The sequence below is a fragment of the Urocampus carinirostris genome, chromosome 17, assembly GCF_059441175.1.
Source record: "Urocampus carinirostris isolate Australia breed hairy pipefish chromosome 17, RoL_Ucar_1.0, whole genome shotgun sequence".
NCBI classification, from domain to species: domain Eukaryota; kingdom Metazoa; phylum Chordata; class Actinopteri; order Syngnathiformes; family Syngnathidae; genus Urocampus; species Urocampus carinirostris.
In genome coordinates this window covers 28,170,922-28,188,816 of record NC_142365.1, presented here as the reverse complement: position 1 = coordinate 28,188,816, position 17,895 = coordinate 28,170,922, and the positions used below count along the sequence as shown (strand labels likewise).

Sequence of the window (17,895 nt, the reverse complement as noted above, 5' to 3'; positions counted from 1 at the left end):
GGAAAAAAAAAGATCCTCAAAGAATAAATATTGCTGCTCAAGATCACAAAGCCGATGATGGTATTGAATGAGCCCCCCTGACTCCTTCCAGTTTCCTTTCACCCACCTCTCCATGCTCCCTGGTTCGACCCTTTGGCGTGTCTTCGGGCAAGAAGTAGAGTCGGGCACTTGCCAGAAGGTGGTGCTGTGTCTGGTCTTCCCACAGTAAGGTTACCTGCATCAAGGTAGATATTGAAAGATTGCTTAAACAATTTTGGTGAATTGAACCAAGATCAGTGTAACTACTATTCCTTTGTGATGGGTTAATTGATTGGATTGTTTAGATTAAAGGGACACTCTAATATTTGGCCACTAGATGTCCCTGTATTATAATCGCACCACTTTTCTTCTCATTTGTTTGCCCAGCCTTTCACGAGGTTTTTGGGGGGTACCCTTAGCAGCAAGATTGTGATAATCATGTCAGTTTCCTCTCGGTGAGCCTTAGGTTATGTAAAATAAATACAGATTTCTCAACCTATAGCATTAAAAAAGGCATGTTTAGATGATAGTTTATGTATTTTTGAACATTATTCAAATTATTATTGGTGTTTTTAATAAATATATATTTTTTTACCACCAGGAGGCACTACATAATACACAGTGTCCCTTTTAAAAAATATGTAATATTTGGTAAAAGTAAGTGTTGTTTTTCAGTAAAACTTGCTTGGTTTTAAAATATGAATAAAACCTGTTTTTATTATATGTCATTACGGTACCTTTGAAAAATGCCAGAAACAAACAATTGTCTTCATATATGATTATTTTGCCCGTTAATCCACAAATTAGATAAGAAAATATACAATATAATTCAAACTAACACTATAGAAATCATTAAATTAAAAAACTGTCCCTGAAACGACACCAAAATGCAAATCATTATTTTCTAAAATACAAAAATGATGTATTTGCACTAATACACGTGCGAGAGAGAAGGAAACGTACTGTGTGTGCGCAGAGATCCGCCCACTACTAACGGTCATCCAATCAAATCTGTCCACCCCTACCACTCACCCAAAGAAATTGCCCTGTGGCGTTTAGGGGAGTTTAGTTTGTTCTGTGGGTTCGAATCATCAAGGGTCTCAACAATGAACATACATTTTTTATGAGTTAGTGTGACATCCCGACTAAACTGTAGTGATACCCAACAGATTTTACTATCAGCGTTACAATGGTTTGGCACATGCCTATATTCATTTAAATAAAATCAGAATTGGAGCATGACAAATGAAATATGCATGTGCATACCTTTTTCTCCGAGCCATGTGTACACATGGAAAAAAAAAGCCAGCAATGGCTCGTGAGCCATATGTTCCGGACCCCTGCTTCAAGGACTCAGCAAAAAGAGTTTAAATCTGTTGGACTCACCTCAGCGATGCACACAGCATCTCCCGTCCCACATCGAAGAAAATAAAACTCGCCGAGCCGCCAAACTTTCACCAAGCAGTCAGGGCCTGTCTTGCTGCCGACCGACTTGTAGAAGGCAAAATTGCCTCTCTGACAGGAAGGAGCACCCAACCACTACAGGAGAAAAAAAAGGAACACATGTTTCTGTGTCATTTTGTTCTTTTTTTCTCCTTCGGAAGATACATACATTTATTAAAAATAAAAATTTAAACATTTTGAGCTTGTCAAATAATACTCGCAAGTTCTGCAAATCTCCCGAAAATACCGAAAAGCTAATTCAATGTCAATGTCATCTATTCACACCAAAGTTTTTTTCTTTTTTGGCCAGCAATAGAATTACTTATGGAGTAAAAAACAGAACTATTGCTTTTATTCTTGCACCATTTACAACCTAATTTCCTTAATGTTATCACATTGTTCATTTATTTATTTATAAACAGGGGGGGCTCTGGTAACTCCTTGGTCCTGACATGCAAATGTTATAGGATAGGTCATGTATTTTTGCTTAGAATTCAAAAAATATATATATGTATATATATACATATATATATATACATATATATATGTATATATATACATATATATATATACATATATATATATATATATATACATATATATATATATATATATGTATATATATACATATATATATATACATATATATATATATATATATACATATATATATATATATACATATATATATATATATATATATATATACATATATACATATATACATATATATATATATATATATATATACATATATACATATATACATATATATATATACATATATACATATATATATATATATATATATATATATATATACATATATACATATATACATATATATATATATATATATATATATATATATATACATATATACATATATACATATATATATATATATATATATATATATATATATATATATATATATATATGGCAGCACGGCGGCGCAGTGGTTAGCGCTTGTGCGGCACAGTTCATGTCATGGGAACCTGTTGTGGGTTCAAATCCAGCTCCAGACTTTCTGTGCGGAGTTTGTATGTTCTCCCCGTGCTTGCGTGGGTTTCCTCCGGGCACTCCGGTTTCCTCCCACATTCCAAAGACATGCATTTCAGGTGAATTGGCCGGTCCAAATTGTCCCTAGGTATGAATGAGCGAATGAGTTGTCTGTCCCTGTGTGCCCTGCGATTGGCTGGCAACCAGTTCAGGGTGTCCCCTGCCCACTGCCCGATGATTGCTGGGATGGGCTCCAGCCCCCCCGCGACCCTACTGAGGATAAGCGGTACGGCTAATGAGATGAGATATATATATATATATTAATATTTTTTTCACCACTATAAGGTGCTAATCAATACAAAATATACCAGTAAATATATAAACATAAATATTTTTATTTGTGTTGGTATTGTAACCAAAATAGAAATATGTAACTAAGCTGTCTTGACAACAAAAAGCAACAATCAACCAGATTTATTGCAGCGACACCTCTGCCGCATTGCAACATGGCAAGAAGGTGACAGAGAGAGCACAAATAATGTTAACAATTAACCCCTGTTGGTGTAAAGCATATCTTGGGCTCCTAATACAAACTGTAAATAGTGTCAGCATGAACGTGTGCTAACATCTGACAGTCGTGCAAGTCTGCCTGCAAAAAGGGTGCTTTCAAAATGACTCGCTCACAGCATTTTGGGAAAAAAATGATGTACAAGACATAATAGTCGGCTTGATGTGAAGGGTTGGATTAACAATTCATTCCGGAGAGGACACTTTTTAATAAATACACTGCCGTGTGGAGGAAGAAAAATGCCATAAATAAATGAAACCAGTAGCGGCGGCATCTTACAAATACAAAGAGAATATCGACACACTCACTGCCTATTCAACCATTGTGCATCAAAGAAAAGACTATACCATATGTTCCAGACTAAGTCACATTTATTTTACATAGTTTAACTGGGGTGCTATTTATACTTACTTATTGACACATTATTACAGGGTATATCATTTCATTTGTTATTTTCACACTAAACCACTAACGGGCACTCTCGGCCTGTGTTGATAATTTCACCCTTACCCTGTTGTGCCCAAAAAAATGTCGCTCCAAGCATACGCCACTCGCACAACAGTCACTAAAATTCTTTACTCAATTTTAAGGCTTAAACAGTTGTAAAAAAATGACCCAATTTACACCCATTTCTTTGATTTTAAGCCTAGCGCATAAATGGCGCAAACTGTGTATGGCAGGAGTGGAACTTGGGGCCAAATTGGGTTAAAAAATAGGCTAAGTGGTCGATCCAGGAGACCCATCTAATTTTTCAGGTATTAAGAAATATACAATATATGAAGACATCTACAGTACATATTATATTTCTTTCCAAATGTTTTAAATAGTTTGGTTTGATCAAATTGGATTAGTCCCTGTTTTAAGCACTACATTTGATATTAGTTTTTTACCATTTCTTTTTTGTGTAAATATTTTGCTGTTGCCTTTTGTCAATTAGTTGATGCTGCTTTTGTGCCGTGCCCAAATGAATCTAATTCATTCATTCATTTCGTATTAGTGTTGTCGTACCGTTTTAGTATTTTTTAGTATTTATGCTGTCAGATTTTCTTACTATTCCTGTAGAATTTTTGTGATATTACTGTAGTTTATTTGTAGTATTTCTGCAGTGGTTTTGCTGTAGTATTTCTGTATTTTTTTTTTTGCCTTTCCATTGTAGATTTTTTTGTAGGATATCTGGATTATTTTTTTTACAATACTGTTATTGTATTCATGTAGTGTTTCTGGCATAATATTTTTGTAGTAGTATTTTTCATGTATTTCTGTAATAGTATTTTAGTCTTAGTATCACTGTACAGTAGTACCTCTACTTACTAAAGTCTGTACATACCAAAGTTTCAGGTTACGAAGTACCTCAATGGGAAAAATTGCATCTAGTTCCCAAGATTACCTCTTTTAAAAAGTCAAAAATACAGTGCAGTACACGCTTTTCTCTACCTCTCCCAGAGTTTCCTGAACGTAACCAAACTAGCTATTGCTTCAAATTTGCCTGGCAACCAGTGCGTATGCAAATTCCATAAAGTCTTGAATTTTGTGGAAAGGAATTACCTGGAAAAGGTGTTGACAAGTCGGGCTATCACTACGTCTGCCTTGTGCATTTACGATAGATTGTGAAAAGCCAGTAAAAGCAGACGACATTGGATCATTTTTTTCAACGGGCGCGAGCAAAAAAGGTAAATGAATAGTTTTACTATTTGCTTTATTGTTCGGTTATTTTACATTATGTGCCTCTCCTCTCCTATGTTTATTGTGTGATAATCTTATTTTAACATGTATTTGTTTCATGTACTTATGCTTTTATGATTTATTAAAAAATATCACACTGCACGGATTAGTAGATTAACATACAAAATGTTTTTGCAATATTACTGTGATAGTAAACTGGGAGCCCCTATATTTCGAGACAATGTCGCCAAGGCAACCATGCTGTGGAGCAGGGGTGCTCGTTACGTAGATCACGATCTACAGGTGGGTCAGAGAGGTAGTACTGGTAGATCGCGGGAAAATATTCAGTGCATTGTATTTGTTGGGACACACTGCAATCTAGACGTCATGTGCAGCATTTCATTGTGTTGTTGTCCTTCGCAGTTGCTGCAGTAATGGACCAAATTAAAGAAATGTAAGCGACCTGACATTGATTGACGCAGATGATAAGGAAAGAGAAGTGCAGCGTTTTTTCATTGATAACTTCCACTGCTTTTCAAATCAGATGTATAAACTGAAGACTTGATTTGTGACCAAAAAAGTTGAAATATCAAGAGTACTAGGGCTACATAATCAACCGAAATCTAATCAATATTGCAATGTGACGTAATGCAATTGTGTAATCGCAAGCCATTTTTTTCAAGGATTTTCAGTTCCAGTTTGTTATTTGAGTGATTTGTTACAATTCGGGTTTTAATGGTACTGGCCAATCAGAGGCAAGTTTTAACACCACTAGCCAATAAAACCAAGGCAAAGTTTGCAAGCAGTGTGGTCACATCTGTGATAGGCTGGTGTAAGCTGTCAGTCAAACAGCCGTGCACAAATAGCCACCAAAATAAACGCGACAGCTCGTAGCTTTAAGAGTTAGTTACATTGAAAAGAAATTCATCAATTAATTTGGACTCTGAGTAAAGTCAGAAGAGCGTGAAGAAGTTCTCATTGTAAGTTTGCATGTCACTATGTTTAAGATCCACCCCCCTTCCAAAAAAATGAAAATAAAATAATTAAAAAAAAAAAAAAAAAAAAAACACAGAAAATGCATTTTTATTTTAAAATTGAAAATCGGAATAATCGCATTTAGGTTTTTTTTCCAGAATCGTGCAGCCCTAATGAGCATGTTATAATTGATGAATAAAGTACTGCCTGACCTCATATTTTCATCCAGTTGTGTATTATATGAATAACCAATCATGTAAAAACATGGTCCTAAGTGTTTACAGACTGCAGAGTTTTGTATTTAGAGCGCATGCATTGTGGAGAAGAGCAGCTTGCCATTTTCCTCAGTACCATAATAGAAGTAATTATTAATTATACAATTTGGACCTCTGCTATCTACTTATTTATTTTACTGGTCTACTGCTACCGGGAAAAATGTTTTTTTCTGCCAGTAAAAAAAAAAAAAAAAATAAGACACACCCTATTTAAAGCTGCAGTGTTGAAAATGTAGCAAAAAAATTTGTGGCTTGTAGTCCGTCCGGAATGTACATTAGTTTTATTTTATCATTTTTAAGCTGACCAAATGCTAAAAACAGGAGACGCCACGATAATGAATCCACACAGCACTACTGTGATTCCAGTTAAGCACTAGAGGGAAAAAAATAAAAAGGAAGAAAAAAGAAGGCCACATTACAAAAGCTTTACGTGAAACACAATACTCTGACTCCCAGCTGCCGCTTGCCAGCAGAGAAAAAGACACCAAATATTTTATAGATGATCTTTCTGGGTGACAAACAGTCCAGCTGAAAAGGAGTGCATTTTTCCACAAGATTCTTCTATTATTCGACTTAAATCGTAAAATTCAAAAAAAAAAAAAATGTTCTTGACTTTTACATAATTAAAATTAATAAATCGTCAGTTGTCTTGAGTTTCAAAAAAGAAATATTAGTTTATGATCGTTTCTGTGTGAATCATTAAACATACCATTTATTTATTAATCAACCCTAACTAAGTAATTTCCATATTTTCTTACAGTGAAATGTGGCTTTGTGATAAGATATTTCAAAACATCTGACCATGTAAAACTTTAGACAAAAATGTATGGAATTGAAAAAAAATCTGAATATAAATAGCGAAAATAAAATTATAATAATTATAATAATTATTATTATTATTAATTATATTTAAGATTGTTTCTGTGTGACTCATTAAATATGCCATTCTTTTATTTATCAGCCCCAAAAAATGAGATCTTATATTCCATGCAAGTGAAATGTGGTTTTGTGATAGAAAAAAAAAAAATCAATGCGTTGTATTTGTCTGGGCGCATGGGTGGGGTCGCCTGAGCAGCTGCTCATTTATTCGGACTTAAAAAGCTGGGACTTGAAGATTCACCCAAATAAATTGCTTATTTTGCATTTCTAGAATTGCCCGAAAAGAAAACAGCGTGTGCATTACAACAACCAGTCGTTCCTGTTTGGCTCGTCATTGTCATGCACTTCCCTGACTGCTCAAATGCAGAGACCTTTCGCAAAATTTCGCACTTTTGTAGTCATGGGTCCTTCGCGAAAGAAGTGGCTCTATGAGCGATGAGAGCCGGCTCCACATCAGTAAGGAGCTTCGAATCCCTCTTTCTCTATTCTAGTCCTTTCCAACTATTTTTTTTCTCCTTCTCTAGCTATCTCATTCTGTCTTTTTCATTTTCTCTGTCTTTCTATGTCTCTCCTTTTCCTTCTCTCTTTATTTCTCCCTTTTTCTTTCTTTCACTCTTTGTCTTTCGCTTTTTGTTTCTCATTTTCTCCCTTTCTCTCTTTCTCCCTCTCTTACTATTTTTTTTTCAATCTTTCGTTCCATTTCCTCTCACTGTTTTTTTATCTCCTTTGTCCCTTTTTTCTTTATCTATTGCTCTCTTTCCCTTTTCCCCATTCTCTCTATCTGTTTCTCCCCTTTATATATTTCTGTCTTTTTTGCCGTTTATTGTTTGCTATTGCTTTTACTCTCTTCCTTTAGATTACTCACGCTCTTTTTTAGCTGATTTCCTTCCCTAGCTCTTTGTTTTTATTTTTTCTCCTCTCTTTCTCTCCATTGGTCTTTTCCCCTCTTTTCTCTATGCTATTTATCTTTCACTTCCACATTCTGTCCCTCTTTGTCTTTCTTTTCCTTTTCCTCCTTTACTCTCTCTTTACCCTGCCCTCACTTTTATCCTCTCCTTCACTCTTTCCCGCTTTCTCTTGAACACACTTGTAACTGTTTGATAAAAGTAGCGTCATATTTTTGTATTTTGCTTAGTATAAACACTTGTAAAATTAAATGAGGTAAAAATTCACTGTATATTGAAACAATAACGACTATTTTTATATACAGTAGTAGCATAACAGATTGACAAAAATAAATAATTTAGCGCATAATATTTAATTATTATTAGTAATATATCATTAAACACAAAAAACATGCCGAAGGCAAAAAGAGCCGGTTCTCCAAAAAGAGATGAAATTCCCATCACTAAACCACAATCAGCCCCCCTCAAAAAGGCACCAAGCCGTCCCCCCCCTCCCCCACAGCATAACACCCTTCCACCTCCCCAACCCCCACGCACCACAATTCTGCAGAGAAGCTGCAGCAAGCACAACATTATTTTATAAGTGAATTAAAAATAACAACAAATTCAGGACAGCTGCAAATAAAAATTATGAAGGAGAGGGACAAAAAAAGGATCGATGACGTGGTGAGAGTTGCAGTGCCTCTTTAATGGGGTGGTGGGGGAAGGAAGCCACACATAAAGGAGGCCCAGAGGGAAAACTACACATACAAAAAAAACTCAAACCGCAACAATGTCTCCTTGTTTTTAGTCTTAACATGATATTAATCTGCACTGTGATAAGGGGGGTATGGTTGGGCGAGGCCAGGGGTGATGAAAAAAAACAACAAAAAAAAACCAAAAACATAAATATGCTGCTAAAATTGCTGAGCTGAAAATATGTAGGACTGCAGCAATATTAGAATGTTACTGTAAGACAAAGATGTAGTTTGAAGAAAAATAAACATAAAACAACAGTTGGTCCGGAACAACACAGGAATAATAATTCTTATTTTCAAAAATGAAATTACAATACCATTGAATATCTAGGTTCCACTCGCATCCAGATAGAAATGTGCATTTTGTGCCTCTGTATTCAGAATGCAATAAATTTCCCTTTGAACATTAAAGTGATGAATTGCGCGTTTTAAATGAACGCAAGTGGAATAATTGCTATAAAAATCTGTTTTCATCAGCATATTTTCTTGACCCAGATATATTACATTGAAATAAAAACCAAGGCAAATATGATAAAATACATAAAATTGGTGGTAAAAAAACAAAGATGCAGCTGAAATTACTGAAGTGAAAGGATACAGGATGACCGCACTATTACAATGTCACACTGAGAACGGACACAAAAATAATGTGTGCCTCTATTTCTTTACTACAATAAAATTCCCTTTGAAGATCAAAGTGATGAATTACGCGTTTGAATGAACATGAAAAAAGCGGAATACTTGCTATATATAAAAATCTATTTTCATTAACATATTTTCTTAACATAATGGATCTTTACCCAGAACTCTCATAATAAAATAACAACCAAGGCAAATATGATTAATACTTTGGAATTGGAAGCTGAAATTACTAAGGTAAAATATGTAGAAGGAGTGCAGCGATATAAGAATGTCATACTGGGAGAAAAATAAAAATAGAATTAAAAAACAACGAAAAAAATACAACAGATGGTCCTAACCAAAGGTGAGATGGCACAACATTCATTTGGACAGGAAAGGTGAGATGGCACAACATTCATTTGGACAGGTAACTTAAAATTAGTTTTACCTGGTTATATCAGTATCAGAAATTATTTTCCCCCCATTTTATTAACACTCCACTTATTGAAACATAAATATTTTGTTTGTTTGTTTGTACATGATTCAATTGTTTGTTTGTTTGTACATGATTCAAATTGAATCGTTTCTTGTACATGATTCAATTGTTTGTTTGTTTGTACATGATTCAAATTGAATCGTTTCTCCGGCGCCGTCACGAATGGCAGCCACTCCAGCAGCTCCCGTGTTATTTTCGATTGTTCTCAGCTCAGGGATGCTGCTGGAAAAGTGAATTTCCCTTCGGGGATGAATAAAGTATCTATCTATCTATCTATCTAACATAGGAATAGTAATTAATATTTTCAAAAATGAAATGACAATACCATAGACAATACTAAGACATTCAATCTTAGTTCCGACAGCGAGAAAAAGTGCATACTTGTGACCATTTCCCAACTAAAATAACGTTCCCTTTCAAGATTAAAGTGATGAATTGTGCATTTTAAATAAACATAAGGAGAAGCAGAACACTTGCTATATATAAAAATCTATTCTACCAAGACATCTACTCATGGAATAAAAATGTAAATATGCCACTGAAATGACTTAAAGTGAGAATATATAGGACTGCAGCAATGTTAAAATGTCATACTGGGAGACGGATAAAAACATAATTTGAATATAAAAAAAACCCTAAAGACCGATTGTCATAAAAAACACAGGAATAGTAAATAATAATTTCACAAATTAAATGACAATACCATTGAATATCTTGGTTTCCCCTGGGAACTCTGGTTTCCTCCCACATTCCAAAAACATGCATGACAGTTTAATTGGCTGGTCCAAATTGTCCCTAAGTGCGAATGGTGAGCGAATTGTCTGTCCCTGTGTGCCCTGCGACTGGCTGGAAACCATTTCAGGGTGTCCCCTGCCCACTGCCCAAAGATAGCTGGTATGGGCTCTAGCCCCCCGCGACCCTACTGTGGATAAGCGGTGCAGATAATGGATGGATCATCAGTATCTTTGTGCTTCTTTTTTTCCAACTACAATAAAATTTCCATTGAAGATCAAAGTGATGAATCGTGCGTTTTAAATAAACAGAGAAGCTGAATAATTGCTAAATATAAAAATCCTTTTACATCAATGTATTTCTTGACAAAATGAATGCTCTACTCAGTTATCTTATAATAAAATAAAAACTGAGGAAAATTATTAAATACTTTAAAAATATTAGAGATAATTTAGACAATTGTGATTAAAAATTGTGAATTTAAATCAAGTCACTAATATATGTTAGAAAAAATGTCTTTTTACGTGAATGTTGCCTGTATAAAAGTACCTACCGTTTGTAATTTAATGTAGGGCAAATATATTATCTGTTGCAACACTTGTGTCATTGTGTGCTCCTTTTCGAGTGTATGTGGCTTAAATGAACCAGAGCAGAGCTGCAATACGATAAATGTGTCCCTTGAGACAATCCAATATTGTGATCGAACACTAACTAAACTAAAATGATCAGTGTCCATAGTCCTTCTTAGCATCGATGGAGTTACTGAATTTAACCGACCACTGATACAAAGACAGCATTAACATTTGTCACAACAGAAAATGTCAATGATGAATGCAACATTGTATAACTTTAAAAAGTTGCTTTTTAGATCTGGTTTGCAGTAGAGAAAATATCGAGTGGTTAGCGCTTGTGCGGCACAGTTCATGTCATGGGAACCTGTCGTGGGTTCAAATCCAGCTCCAGACATCCTGTGCGGAGTTTGTATGTTTTCCCCGTGCTTGCGTGGGTTTCCTCCGGGCACTCCGGTTTCCTCCCACGTTCCAAAAACATGCATTTCAGGTGAATTGGCCGGTCCAAATTGTCCCTAGGTGTGAATGAGCGAATGAGTTGTCTGTCCCTGTGTGCCCTGCGATTGGCTGGCAACCAGTTCAGGGTGTCCCCTGCCCACTGCCCGGAGATGGCTGGGATGGGCTCCAGCCCCCCCCGCGACCCTAATGAGGATAAGCGGTACGGCTGATGAGATGAGATATATATATATATAAAGATCGGTGATCCTTGCTGTTCTTTAATTTTAGGATTAATTTATCATATTCAAATTGATTTAATTACCTTAATGTTAGGACTGTAAAATTATACGGCATTTTTATGTAAGTTTCAAAAAGAATTTAAAGGAATACAGATTCAAGAACTGTGTTCTTCTTTAACGTCATTACACGTTTTGATGGTCACCTGATCTTTCTCCCTCATCATCCTTTAGAATTAATAATTTTAGGAAACTTTGCAACAGCAAAGAATAATAGTCACCATTTGCGGTGTGGTTACCACTGCTCATATATTAAAATGAGAATCATTGAATCAAATTAATAATAGCCTGGATTTGCATTTAGTTGTTAACATTTAAGCAAGCGTAATACATTTGCATTTAACTTTTTAACAGAGTTTGTTTTCAAAGGCTTAATTGTATATATATTTTTCATTAATGAATACTTAATTTTTGTCAACTCATTATCTCAGTATGCTGCCTAATTACTCCATGCATCCATTATCTGCACCGCTTCTCCTCACTAGGGTCGCAGGGATGCTGGAGCCCATCCCAGCTAACGTCGGGCAGTGGGTAGGGGGCACCCTAAACTGCTTGGCCTAGTTACTCACTGTACGGAATTTTAATATTTAAAACAAAATAAAACAAAGGATAGCAGAGTATTGATACCAGCATTTTTATTATAAGTTATCAGTACATTGCTATAATGGTGGTTGACACCAGTATCGACTGCCCTCGAGTAGGATTTAACAATCATGAACTTGAAATTAGGGATAAGGTAAAGTGCCAATAAATGCAATATTAAAGAAAATGTAAAGTGGGGTTGGAATGGTGTTTGTTAAAAAAAAAAAGACATTTTATGCATTGGCAGAAAATAATTCACCAGTACTGGAGGCCTGGAGAGGGATGGGCACCACCAGGCTGTACTTGCCCACGACATACTATAGGAAATGGTGGCTCTAAAGCCCTAGTGGTTAAGTGCTCTACCCACACAACCACCCACCAACCCACTGGTGGTATCAATATGTGGCGTCGGTATCAATGATTGATATTATCGAGTGTGAGCAAGTACTAGCAAGATAGCAGACGATTATGTCAGCTCCTTCTGTGTGAAGCTCAAATTATATAAAAATGATACAAATCTCTCAACCTACGATATTTTTAAAATAATACATGTTAATATAGTAGTTGATGTATTTCTGCTGATTATTCAAATCAATATTGTTTTGTTTTTTTGAATGAATTATATTTTTTTTAAACACTACAGGTCATTAAATAATACACAATGTCATTTTAAAGTAGCTTCATATTGAACCTTTTTGCAGTAAAACTAATAAAAATGTGGATTAACAATATTGACTTAGTGTCGACATTGATGCATTTAAACAGCAAAATTTGTGCTATGAGCAACGTAAGCAACACTGCAATTTTAAAGATGACGGCACGACAGGGTGCAGCAGCAAACTGCTCTCCAGCTAGTTTTTTGTTCCCATTTTTGTAAATATTTGTGTATTCATTCGTACATTTTTTTTCTTGAAAGTATTTTATTACATGTTTACCCAAGAGTGCCACATCAAATTTGGTTGTAAACACTGTTCACTACATCAGTGTTTTTCAACCTTTTTTAAGCCAAGGCAGGATTTTTTTCATTAATTAATTAAAAAAAAGTTTTAAAAAAAAAAAAATTAAAAAAAAAAATTTATGTGCACCGTAATTTTTTTAAGTATCAATTGACGGCACCAGTTTAATCTCATTTTTTTAAAAAGATTAAATTAACAGTATAAAGAGTTTTTTATTGGTTGTGGTTAGCTAAGAAGGTAATTAAGATTATTCATTCTTGCTAATAATATTTCTGTAATTCTACTGTATTACTTACCTCTATCAAGTTTTACAATATTTGTATCTTGCCTTTCTAGGGGAAAAAAACAAATACTTAAAGTAAACAAAATTGATCTTCAAGTGGAACAAAACATTTGACTACATTCTCACATATACAAAAATAATTATCAAAATTATGTCCTTAGATTTTACTCCTTTTTTGCAGTAATGTTTTAACAGCTTTATCAAACAAAATTTATTATTGCAATTCACTGTAGTGCCTCATGAGGAGATAGTCACAGGCTGTTCACTGAAAGATAGTATGACACCAGAGGTAAGATCTTAAGCAAAAGCTCGATCCGAATTTCAGGCCAGGTTGGGCCGAAAATGTCAATCATTTTGTTAAGGTCAGGCCGGGCTCCTTTAACGCTGCACTATTTTTCATCAATGACAATAAAGACATTTTTTTATACCCTAGCACATGATTATTGACAATTTCAATTCATTCATCAATTATTTGTCCCTCAGTTGATAAAACCATACAAAAAAGTAATCTAAAACCAGGACCCTATAAAAAAAAAAAGGTTTCTTATGTTTAATGAAGAAGAGTAATTAAAGGCATCACGGTCGGATATAGGATGAAGAATAAAACTGCCCTTTGATTTTCCTGCCACCAGCATTTACATCAGGGATTTCAAAGTTGCGGCCCACAGGATGATAGTTTGAGGTCCCGGTATTAATACAAAAATGTAAGGTTCGATTCCCGGCTCCTTTGTGTTATATGTTGAAGTGTCTTTGGGCAAGACACTAAATCCCCAATGCCCCCGATAAGCAGGTAGTTGCCTTGCATGGCTAACGCTGCTATCGGTATGTGAGTGTGTGTGAATGAGTAAGTGTCAGGCTCATTGTGAAAGCGCTTTAGGAGGTCTTCATTTACGTGAAAAGCACTATATAAAACGCAGACCATTTACATTTATAACTCTTGAATAGTCAACAAGACAGATACCAGGTATGAATACCAGTATTTTGCAAAAATAACAAAATAAAATATGACTACCTTCAAAAGGACAGTATGTATTATTTAGCACCATCTAGTGGTTAAAGGTATTTATATATATATATATATATATATATATATATATATATATATATATATATATATATATATATATATATATTTATCTCATCTCATCTCATTAGCTGCACCGCTTATCCTCAGTAGGGTCGCGGGGGTGCTGGAGCCCATCCCAGCAATCATCGGGGAGTGGGCAGGGGACACCCTGAACTGGTTGCCAGCCAATCGCAGGGCACACAGGGACAGACACACCTAGGGACAATTTGGACCGGCCAATCCACCTGAAATGCATGTCTTTGGAATGTGGGAGGAAACTGGAGTGCCCGGAGGAAACCCACGCAAGCACGGGGAGAACATACAAACTCTGCACAGCAAGTCCGGTAGCTGGATTTGAACCCACACAGGAGGTTCCCAAGACTTTAGAACTGTGCCGCACACACGCTAACCACTGCGCCGCCGTGCGGCCCTATATATATATATATATATATATATATATATATATATATATATATATAAAATTCTCCTTAAAATCGTTTTTTTAAATACATGAACTATGATAAAAATTTGCAGGTTTTAAAATACTTAAAAGTTGAGAATTTAGCATTTATTTTACATAATAGCTGACATAAGTGTCCGCCATTTTGCTGCAAAAGGTGCCCAAACACAAAAACCTCGCGAAAGTCTGGGCAGATAGAGACGAAAAATGGGGAAGTTTGGTTTGAGTCTCAGAAGTTTGTATTCTTCAAGAGCTTTGTAGCACTCGTTGTCTGTTGCACTAGATAATGCAGCGACATCTAGGGGTCAAATAAAACACACTGTCTCTGTCATTAGTTAGTGCAGCCCAAGTAAATTATGGATTCACGCATTACTGATTGATTGATTTCTTTTTATAATAAGTATAGATGTTGTATTTAACCTTATTTTGTTTGGCATTAAAACATATTCAAACGGTTGAATGTATTTATCAAGGGTTTTCTTGTAGAAAACCAACCTGATTTGGCCCAACCATAACCAGACCGTAGCTACGGCTGCCCCAATGTAGATAGAATTTTAGACCCCTGATTTACATCCTACATGTAGATGATTTAATTACAATGAGGCCAAGTGATGAATAGCAACATGAGAGCCAGATAAACATACTATTATCCAAAACGGGGATTTCATGAAACAGTCTGCATTTTTTCAGTACTTTTTCCCTCCCCCTCCCAACTCCAAAGCTTGAGGGGAGGAGGCTAAAGAAGAACAGTGCTGCTCAGATCAACCTAGTGGTGGAAATGAGGCAGGAAAAATAAAAGCCACATAATATAATCTAAGAGGACAGATCTCAAAATGTGAAAGCGCACACACTCAGTTTTGGATGGAAAACCCTTAATCTTCTTGCGTCAGTGCTCGTGATATCATTTTTTCCTGGGAAATACAATTTTATATATATATTTTTTTTAAGATGCATTCGGTACATTTTTGTAATAAAAATCAATAATACATAATTAGAGTTCCATTTTAAATACATGTAAAACAAAACAAATAATAATGAGTGTTGACCTTGACTATATCCTGTTATTCAACAGCGGTAGGTCTTCAACGCAATCATATTTGTACCTTCTAATACACTAAAATTAAGAAATAATAAACGGAAAAGCGGGTAGTTTATGTTCGCATTTATAATAATTTATAGACATATCTGTGTGGATTTTAAACATATCCTTAAAAAAAAACCACCTTCGTCACATTTTTTGCGTCAATATCAGCATTCCTCCCAAAACTGTGATACATGTAATTACAGCCGAGACAAAATGTCGGGGCTTGATAAATTTGTACGCTCGCTGTTGAAAAAAAACGAAAGAAAAAAAAAAACGACCCTTATCTAAATTCAGCTCTGTCGTACTACAGTTTTTTGAAAGAATAAAATAATGCATTTTGTTCATTTTAAATTATATTCGACGTCAATAGCTTGAATGTAGATTTAAAAGCTAGCTAGACAGCTAGGCTAAAAATGAACGAGAATGGGTTGTGCTTAGAAGTTTCCTGTTTTTCCCCTCAAATTTTTCACGGTTTCGTGTTTTTAATTTTGGTAATATTGTTTTCGCTGTGGGTGGATGAGGGGGTGGTCGGTTAGCGTGGACGAGAAACGAGAGAGGGGGGACTAATGTCGACACGACCACACAAAGAAATTAATCATTAAACGCGAATGGAAATATCATGAAATTATTACACGCGGATTTTGAACGTGAAGCCGTTGGTAATGCAGCGAGGAGGGGGGGCAAAGTCAGGTTTAGCCTGGTCGAACGTTTGAGAGAGGGTTGGATATCAAAATATCAGAATATTTTTTCCATACATGCCACGTTTGAGGCGAAAAGTTAGAATAAAAGTTTTTATTGTGCATCGAAGAAACTCCATGTTATGTTGGGGTGAATGGGGGTTGAGGGGAGGGACAATCAATGCGATATGGCCCAAATAAATTCATTAAAACTCCATAATTCGAGGCTAAATTGATCAAATATTGGTTGGATCAAGGCATCGAACCAGGGGAATTACAAAAAAATACAAACTATGAACTTTAATGAAGGGGAAATATAATAAATATGAATATATATATGTATATATTTGTACCTGTATTGCATTGTGCTCCATTGCAGTCCTGCATTCCCTCTGTGAGGCCCCTCTCCGGTTACACCGCCGGGACTCGCCGTCACACAAACAAACGCACCACCACCGAACCAAAGAGAGAGAAAGAAAGCAAAGCGAGGAGAAAAAAAATCTGATTTTTTTCTCTCTCTTTTTTTAAGGAGGGGACGTAAAAATATTGAAATAGGCTAGGTGCTAGGCGTGGCCAAAGTTTGCCAACTTAATTCGTAATAACAAAAACAATATTTCTCTACGGATGAGTAATCTATCTCGATAAATCCGCCTCGGGTTGAAATAAAATGTTAAAATTCAATACATAATATCGAATACCCGAGTGAGGATACCATTAGGGCACCTGGGGAGGAAATATTGTCGAGTTAAAAGAGAAAATTCTATAACAAAAAAAATAGTTGAGCTGATCCTGCTTTCTTTTTGTGTGAGTGTGTATGCGTGTGTGTACGTGTGTTTATGCTTGTTAGGGATGGGTCGTTCGCAAAAGAAACGGCTTTATGAGCTAGCTCTTCGAATGGGTTTATTTTTCTCTATTTCGCTCTTTCACCCGTTTCTCGCTTTTTCTTTCTCATTTCTCCCTCTTTCTTTTATCTCTCTCTCTCTCTTTCTTTCACTTTCCTCTCATTTTGTTTGTTTGTTTGTTTCTTTCTTTGTTTCTTTCTTTGTTTGTTTGTTTGTTTCTCTTTTTCTCTTTCTCTTAGGTAGAGCGCTCGTCTTGGGATCAAGAGATCACAGTTTGAATCCTGGCTCCTCTGTGTTACATGTCGAAGTGTCCTTGGGTAAAACACTGA

General features: G+C 35.5%; 1 protein-coding gene across 1 annotated transcript in view; it reads right to left on the bottom strand.

The window, feature by feature from the left end:
* Positions 1-17,513, bottom strand: part of LOC148349713 (uncharacterized) — a 34,527-nt gene extending 17,014 nt beyond the window's left edge. The window contains exons 1-3 of the mRNA XM_088321364.1: positions 17,078-17,513; positions 1,405-1,557; positions 107-214 (exon numbers count right to left, since the gene is read on the bottom strand). Of these exons, the coding sequence (XP_088177490.1) occupies positions 107-214; positions 1,405-1,557; positions 17,078-17,098 (282 nt within the window). The 5' untranslated portion in view covers positions 17,099-17,513. The remainder of the gene's footprint in view (positions 1-106; positions 215-1,404; positions 1,558-17,077) is intronic.
* Positions 17,514-17,895: the final 382 nt, after the last annotated feature.